At 41.7% G+C, this 9,308-nt stretch overlaps 1 protein-coding gene across 1 annotated transcript; it reads right to left on the reverse strand.

Moving 5' to 3' along the window:
* Positions 1-622: 622 nt before the first annotated feature.
* Positions 623-1,781, reverse strand: LOC129761872 (leucine-rich repeat-containing protein let-4-like). Its single transcript, XM_055759696.1, has 2 exons — positions 1,629-1,781; positions 623-1,555 (listed from the first exon to the last, which is right to left on the reverse strand). The coding sequence occupies exons 1-2, from the start codon at positions 1,643-1,645 to the stop codon at positions 673-675; spliced, it is 900 nt and encodes a 299-aa protein (XP_055615671.1). The 5' UTR covers positions 1,646-1,781; the 3' UTR covers positions 623-672.
* Positions 1,782-9,308: the final 7,527 nt, after the last annotated feature.

Raw genomic sequence — 9,308 nt, forward strand, 5'->3', positions numbered from 1 at the left:
CCCTCTGTCTGTCATAATGAGGAAAAGATAGCTACGGATTGTTTCCTGTGATGCTTCGATTATTTATCGCCAGACAATGAGATGACCTATCATGAATCAATAAAGTACTTTACGAGGACCAGTTCGAGGACCAACACAGAAAAAAATGTTTTTCGAGCCCCGTAAGTCTTTTGGGGTTATTTACGCGACAACTTTGGCACTTAATTATGGTGTAAAGTTATATCCCTGGTTGAGGCTGTGTGATTATTTATGGCACACTTGCCATATGAGTCGCGCCTGTGGCCAGCTGAAAGATGAGCAATTACGTCGGAACGATGATAGCCCCCACTCGGAATCTCCGTCCAGTCTATTGACTCCAGGCAAGCGAACAACGTAATGACCATAATTATCATGATAATTTGAGCGTGTAAGAGAACGCCTTGAGTTCTTGGAATAGCCACCAATTGGTGGGCAGAAAGCAAGTATGGGGGAGAGGGAATGATTATTTATAGACTCGACAACCTTTCCGTGGATCGTCTTCCCTGGTGGCGTCAAAGTTCGCTCCAAGAGTGCCAATTAATTGAATGTGCAATTGATTTCTCGTCCCTCTCTTTCTTCCAAAGAAGAATGAATCAATGATCGCTTCATAACCCATAGTTTAGCACACTTATGTTTTATTGATATTTGCTACAATTAGGTACAGCATATAAACCCGTCCATTCGAGTTTCGTTTGGACAGTTTGGTCTGTCACCAAACATCTGCATCGCAAACTGTCGATCGCGCTTCAGGAATTCCAGCAAAACATCGAACCAATCACAGTTCCAGTTATTCCGTCCACCCATTGCGATGTCCCAGGCTTTCGGAAACTTGCCCCTCAACCCTTCCACTTTGGAGAGTGAATTGTCATGCAAGTAGAAGCTGGCCAACTGGGGGAAGCTCCATTCCGTAACATTCAAGCTCGTTAACTGATTGTTGGAAATATCCACGGTGCGCAGCTTGGGCAGAAAAACTACCTGTGAGGCCGAGATGCTTTTTATCCTGTTCCCCGCAAATGATAATACTAACAAATTCGTGAGGTTTTGAAAATCTTCCAACAGGACACTTTCGATGAGATTTCCATCCACCTTCAAAGATTCCAGCTTTGTTAAATATTTCACATTCTCTAGATCGGTCAGTTTATTCCTGCGCACATCGAGGTGGGTCAACCGATAGTCATTTTCACTAATGTTTAGCGCTTCAATCCCATCATTCGACAGTTCCAATATAGAAAACCGCATCGAATCGATGGGAAACACCGCAATCGGTGTGCTTCCTTCCTCCGCCAAATCGGTGATCTTGAGGTTCGTAACATGGTACAAACTCGCGTTCAGCAGCTGTTCAATATCCTGCACAGTGCCATTTCGTATCCAAAGCTGACGATCTTCGTTGAAATTTGTTCGCGCCAAAGCGTCATCATCGAAGTCCCTGCAATCGGTGTTGAACACGTAGAAGTCATCCTTCACGCTGAACTGATTCTGGCAAATGTGCAGCCGATCACCGGCGGTCACTGCCACCAAAACGGCGACAGAAATGGCCCTAAAATACAGAAAAAAAAAACAAAATTGTATGATATTGGGTCGAGTGGCTCTTGGGAATTTTGAATACTCACAGTTGCAAGTTGATCATCCTGTCAGCTGGCCCGACTGAAGCTTACTGATAACAGCGCATTGATGCCTGGGGCAAGGAAGTGTCCGACTTGATGACGATACTATTTATATTTCACGTGCGTGATAACGGATTGCAAAAATAAGTGTGAGTTAATCCGCTTACGCTGAGCTAATTGAAACCGCCGGGGAGAGCCAGTGTCGGACGCGGTGGGTTTGTACTACGAGTTATACATTGTTGAACTGTTAGCACTGAGGCGGTAGAGCTCTGTTAAAATACAAGTTGTACCCAATTGACAAGCTTCTTCTTGCGCAGTTCATTGTTTAAATGGAAGGATTGAACGGTGGGAAGCACACAGTTTTTGGTAATTCAAAATCAGACACTCAGTCAGTGACAGTGCCGAAAATATTCACGTTCACGACATTCAAATACGGCGAATTTCAACCTACCTTGTATTGACATCCTACTGCTCAAGGGATTATCGATAAAAATGAAACAATTCTATCAATGAAAACAAGTGGAATGAACATCAACGTGATCATGCTATGAAGTTCATTTCATAGCATGATCACGAATCATCAGAATTCATCAGAATTGAATATCGAATCATCAGAATTGAATATCATTGCGTGTTATTGAGAATTAAAACATAAAAATTCAACATCAACCAATTAAGAATGAAATCGACTAGAGAGTATGCCAGTGTGGATGTATAATTTTCAGACATTGTTTGAGCTCTGAACAAATAAAACAAATAACATTTTTCAATATACATTACTCTATTTCTGCACATTAATCATTTAAAAAATTATATAAACGAAAGAAAAGTATTAAAACTAAAAAAGTTAGAAGCGTGTGAAGTGGGAACGGTCATGGGACGCTTCGTCACTATTCTTGGCTTCTTCGCATTAAAATTGATTTCATTCAACAAGCCACATTGAACACTCCTATACTCGCGCATTGGTCTGTCAGACCGAGAAATCAATAATTCGTTCATTTCCCAGAAAAATATCAACACTACGACTTTGCAATTCTCTCTAGCTTCGTTATTCGTCGTTCGTCATCGTTTAGCGTATCCCATGTGTTGGTACAAAGGGGACGTGTGCCACTTTTTTAACACTATCGGTCTGACACACCGACGCGAGTATAGGAGTAACTTTTTTGGGCAAGTGCCTTTTTTCATACTCTAGAATATTGTTGAATGAAATGTTAGTGGCGTGGAATTTTTATTGAATATAATGCATAAGATCATTACCGGACTATTCTTATTTGATTTCAGTCCCTCTCGTAACTGGATTGAACGGATCCATATATTAGGCTGTCAAAAAAGTCCTGCGGTATTTCCGCGAGGTGTCGTTGTAAGCGCGTAGTTCTAGTTGTATTCATTGCAGTGTCTTAGAATATCAACAAATATTCACGAGAAACGAATATGATTTTGTTACACTGGAACAAAATCATATTCGTTTCTCGTGAATATTTGACTTTTTTTCAGATTGAAACACACTGCCCTCATTATATTGATGACAATAACAAACGAGTTCATTTTGTTCATACCGCTGTTGAATGAACAAATTTGCTATAATGAATGAATGCGACATTGAGTGGGGTTCATAACTTCGCTGTTATTTATACTTTGGATATCAAAAGCAACAAATTGATATTCATCACATCCGAAACGATATTCGTTCTGGCAGTGAATTTAAGTACAAAAAAAATTTTATTTGGCGAGACGGTAGCAACGGCATATGCAGAATGGATACAACGAGTGGTTTTAGCTACCGTCAAGTCATTTGCGACATCGGGGAATTTCATAAGGTATTTCCGATTACGGCATCCGGCAACTGCAAAACCCAACCGCACACAGCAGCTTCAGGTTAGAAGTTAACAACAGCTGATATTCAGTTGGCTGAAATGAAATTCAGTTCTGACGTTTCCGATAATCAAGATGAAAATGACACTGGGTGGAAAAAATAAACATCAAAACATATTGAAGGACAAAAGCTCATTTGCTCATATTCAATGGTTGCCACGATCTGTCATTTTAATTTTCGTTTGGAATATATAGGTTTTCGATGCAACCTAGCCCGAAAATCTATGCATTTGATCTTAGCGAAGATGATTTTTTCCAACACTGATTCATTGTATCGAGTCATACTATAGCTTGTTGAAAAGGTATTTTTGCGCGCTATAATATAGTTCTTGACAGTGTTTTGTTTGGTTAAGTCGTTCGTGAGTTATAGTGTCGCAAATATGTAGCAAAATAAAGAGAAAATCCGACATATTTTACAGTACTACTATGACAAAGGCAAAAATGCATCTCAAGCTGCCAATAAAATTTGTGCAGTTTAGGGACCCGATACAGTTTCCATTTCCACCGCACAACGATGGTTTCAACGTTTTCGTTCTGGTGTAGAGGTCGTCGAAGATGCGCCACGCTCCGGAAGGTCTGTCGTCGAAAATTGTGACAAAATCGCTGAATTAGCCGAGAAAGACCGGCATAGTAGCAGCCGTAGCATCGGCCAAGAGCTGGGGATAAGTCATCAAACCGTTATTAACCATTTGAAGAAGCTTGGATTCACAAAGAAGCTCGATGTATGGGTGCCACACACGTTGACGCAAAAAAACATCTTTGACCGTATCGACGCATGTGAATCGCTGCTGAATCGCAACAAAATCGACCCGTTTCTGAAACGGATGGTGACTGGCGATGAAAAGTGGGTCACTTACGACAACGTGAAGCGCAAACGGTCGTGGTCGAAGCCCGCTGAAGCGGTTCAGACGGTGGCCAAGCCCTCATTAACGGCCAGGAAGGTTCTGCTATTATGAGCTGCTTCCCTATGGCTAAACGCTCAATTCGGACCTGTACTGCCAACAACTGGACCGCTTGAAGGTAGCACTCATGAAGAAGAGGCCATCTTTGATAAACAGAGGCCGCATTGTCTTCCATCAGGACAACGCCAGGCCACACACTTCTTTGGTGACGCGCCAGAAGCTCCGGGAGCTCGGATGGGAGGTTCTTTTGCATCCGCCGTATAGTCCGGATCTTGCACCAAGTGACTACTACCTGTTTTTGTCCATGGCGAACGAGCTAGGTAGTCAGAAGTTAGCCACAAAAGAGGCCTGTGAAAATTGGCTATCCGAGTTTTTTGCCAATAAGGAAGCGAGCATCTATAACAGAGGTATTATGAAGTTGGCATCTCGTTGGGAACAAGTCATCGAACAAAATGGCGCATATTTGACTTAAAACAGATGATTGTAACTAATTTTATGAACAAATGAAAATTCAAAAAAAAAATACCGCAGGACTTTTTTGACAGCCTAATATAAGATAAGTACCAATACCGAACACAATTGTCAAGTTTTCTCATAAGTAAAAACATGTTACTTTAATATAGAGAAAACATATTTGAAATGGCAAAGCTAATTTTCTTCTATCATTTTTACTTTCTGAGTTTTACCCAATGCGAATTTTAATTAGATTAACAACACCTAATACCATATGTAGAGCATATGGGAAATCACTTTTTCTAATATTTCATCAATTTTCCAAATTTTTCTCGCCCTTTTTCATTCCTTGGGTGAGAATGAACACAACAAAACAGACAGCTTGAACCAAATGACCGCTCTCGAGCGGGAACACACCTTGGTTTTTATTTATGAAAATTGAAATAACTCGTATCATATATCAAGTCATTTTTAACACAACTGCTACCATATACAATTTTACACATACACTTGTGCTAAATTTTTCACAATACACGATCACGACGAATTAATATAAAATTTCACGAAGCAACCAACATTAAAGGAGCACCTTGGTTTTGATGTCTCTGTTAGGGAATAAATTTTGGTAGGAACAAAAATTCCCCCTACTTTCATGTATTTGCAATGTCGATTTCCCCCAGGCAGCTTGGTTTTGATGTCTCTGTTAAGGACCCGCCGCATGTGTCATCAGTTTCGACCAATCATAAGTGGGTATTTCCGTTAGGATAGGGGATGAAATTTTGCAATTGTTCGATAGTTAGTTTCATAACATACAGGGTTTTCCATTTCGGGCTTCCGAAAGTATACCGCCCTGCGCTGACAAACGCTTGACATAGCTGTCAACCAAAGCGTCATATCGTTAGTTGAATGTCTGCCATTTTACAATATAGATCGTTTTAGCATCGCACAACATGTTAATTTTGTTAAATTATACTATAAAAATGATGAAAAACCGGCAAATGTTTTTCGAGCATTACGGACGGATTTTGGTCGTCATGGACGGCCTACAGAGCACACAATCGCTAATGTAGTGCGTAAATTCGAACAAACTGGATTCTTAGCGGATATTGTGAAACCTGTGCATCATCGTATTGTGCGTTCGGTCGAAAATATTGCTGCTGTTGCTGCCAGTGTGGAGGATGACCAGAATGTTTCGATTCCACGGCGTGCTCAGCAATTGGGCTTGTCAAACACATCATTGTGGCGAATTTTGTATTTGGACTTGTACCTACATCCATATAAAGTCCAACCGGTACAAAAATTAGAGCGTGGTGACCATGGAATGCGTCGGGCATACGTCGATTGGGTGAACGAACAACAGCAGAAAAATGCTGAATTCTCGCATCAAATTTTCTTCAGCGATGAGGCACATTTCGAGCTCGGTGGCTACCCAAAATTTCCGTATATGGGGCTCAGAAAATCCACACGTGATTGTTGAGAGGCCATTGCATCCGTCAAAAGTCACTGTTTGGTGCGCATTATGGTCTGGTGGAGTCATCGGGCCGTATTTCTTTGAAAATGGGACGGCGAGACGGTAACTGTGAATGGTGAGCGCTATGGCCGCCTGTTAACCGATTTTTTTTGCCACAAATTGAAGATATGGATACGGATGACATGTGGTTTCAACAGGACGGCGCCACGTGCCACACAAAACGACCGAACATGGCCATATTGCGAACGAAATTTGAGGGACGCATAATTTCGCGTTTTGGTGATGCCAATTGGCCGTCCAGATCATGCGATTTGAACCCGCTAGACTTTTTTTTCTGGGGTTATTCGAAAGACCGTGTCTATGCCAACTCTCCGCAAACTGTTGAACATTTGAAAGACAACATTCGTGAAGTTATGACCGAGATACCGCCTAATAGGTGCCGAAAAGTCATCGAAAATTACCTATTCCGGATCAAGGTGTGCGAGGAAGCCCTAGGTGGACATTTGAATGATGTTGTATTTCACACATAATGGCATAAACCAAACTTTAATTTGAAATAAAAGTTTCATCGAAATTCGAATTCTAAGAGTGTTTTATTTCAATTTACTTTAGGAATTTAAAGTTGGAAAACTCTGTATATTATTTTCTTCAGAATAAAAAAATTTTATGGAGTGCCGAGATCGATTGACGCAAAAATTTCATCAATCCATCATGAAATGACTGAGCAATAAGCGTTTGAAATTGGACAATTTTCACGATGTGCTCGATTTTCGATCTTCAATTTGTACTCCAATATGTTCCCGAGAGACGCAAAAAAATCTTTTAGACCGAATCAACGACTGCGATGCACTCCGGAAATGGAACGAACTCGACCCATTTTTGAAGAAGATAGTGACTGGTGATGAAAAGTGGATCACGTACGACAACCTAAAGCAAAAAAAGTCGTGGTCGAAGCGCGATGAGCCGGCCCAAACTATCGCCAAGCCCGGATTGAGGGCCAGGAAGGTTCTGCTGTGTGTTTGGTGGGATTGGAAGGGAATCATCCAATATGAGCTGCTCAACTATGGCCAGACCCTCAACTCGGTTCTCTACTGTGCGCAGCTTGACAGTTTCAACCAAGCGATTGACCAAAAGCGGTCAGAAATTATCAATAGGAATGGTGTTGTTTTCCACCAGGACAACGCTCGGCCTCACACATCTTTGATGACCCGCCAGAAGCTACGGGAGCTCGGATGGGATGTCCTATTGCACCCACCGTATAGTCCGGACCTGGCTCCAAGTGATTATCATCTCTTCCGGTCCATGCAAAACGCAAATGAAACACAAATTGCTGCATTTCTGCATTGCATTAATCAAGCAAATAAAACTAATTTGGCATGTGGAGGTTTTAGGGTGCAATAAATGTTTTTACGGTGGTTAGACACTCCATCCTCCACTCTAAGGGGGAGCTGCCATACGAAATTAAACGGAGTCGTCTAGAAGATCAATCAATGAACAGCTCTGAGGTTGGACCCATGAACTTGCTCATAGTAAGAAAACGTGAATGTTTGAAGGTATTGATAACAAAAAACAAATTATGGGTGGGACGAAGTTTGCCGGGTCAGCTAGTGCAATATATTACAGAATATCAGTGTTCACCAAAACTCTGGAAGATTAGAATGGATGTCAAGGTAGGGTTGGGAAAAGAGGGTTAAATTTTCAATTTTCCAATGAGTTCTTAGAACTAATCAAGTTGACTCGCATGAAAAATGAATATCCTTGAACGAGAAAATAGTAGAAAAACTATGCGATAAAAAATCACACCCTCTCATATGCTCTGGGCTGGTCCGGTCAGTTAATCTTCCCTTTTTATCCCGAACTAATCTGGCTTTCACTTTTCAGCATTAATTAGCTCTCAAGCAAAAAGCAGAAACCAGACTGAAAAGCACCGCAGGAGGCCTCTTTTGCCAGTCGGAATCACTCGCAAATAATCTATTTTGTGGTTTTCCATTCGTGTGGCCGAGAAAAGGGGAAGGGAGATACGAAGCTAACGCACGGTAACACCTTTCTGCTCGAATCGATCCCAGAGGAGCAGAAATTTAATCTCTCCCACCCCCACCCCCGTTCTTTGCTGAAGTGAGGCGCCAGAGTTAATTTCCCAGTGGCTTTTAGAGGGTGTCGTAAAACTATAAACACTTTCACCTTTTCACTACTCCGTTTGGTGGTGAAAGTGGCAGCATCCGCCGTGACGGGGGTTGAAGCCTTCGTTCCAAATCAGCACCATTGCCACAGTTTGCCACAGAAAAGTGGGGGTGGAGTACCGATATGGCTGCTAATGAAAATCCGGTTCTGTGCTTCTACACACAAGCTCACAAGAAAAAGGTGCCCATTAACAAAATTTGCTTTAATAGGGGAAATGATAGGGGATGGTGAATTATTTATTTAATTAAGAGAAGAGATACCTTTCGGGCTATAGTTGCTGAGAAGTTTCACCAGATCCGAAAGCAAAAAAGTAGCTTTAAGTGGGTGTGTTGAAATGGTCAAGCGCCGATAGCTGGCAGGACAAAAACGGCAATTTTCACACTAGAAAGGTGTTGAACTAGAGTAAGCCCGGGCCCACTCTTCTGCCTTCGGCCAGAAATATGATGCTCCGGGGGTAAGGATAAAACGTTATATAGATCTCATAACTAGTGTTTATAGCCATTCGGTTGTCCAACGCAGTTCAGCGGAGATGAAGATCCGCATTACCTTTGTTGCCACCGCACTAATGCTTGTTCCACCCAAAAAGTAAACACTATCTTCAGGATGTCCACTTTCGGGGAAATTTTCCGGCATTTTTTTTCCTCCTTTCTGTTGTGGCGCTCTTTTGGCCCGCTGGTCATGTTCCGGTGTTTTTCCTGAAGGTAAGAAAACAGAGTTGGTGTAAAAGCTTTTAGTCATAAAATACAAGATAATGCAATAAACATTAAGAGCAGAGAGTGGAACCGAAGAATCGTTTGTTTGTTTTCA

The sequence above is a fragment of the Toxorhynchites rutilus genome, chromosome 1, assembly GCF_029784135.1.
Source record: "Toxorhynchites rutilus septentrionalis strain SRP chromosome 1, ASM2978413v1, whole genome shotgun sequence".
NCBI lineage: Eukaryota > Metazoa > Arthropoda > Insecta > Diptera > Culicidae > Toxorhynchites > Toxorhynchites rutilus.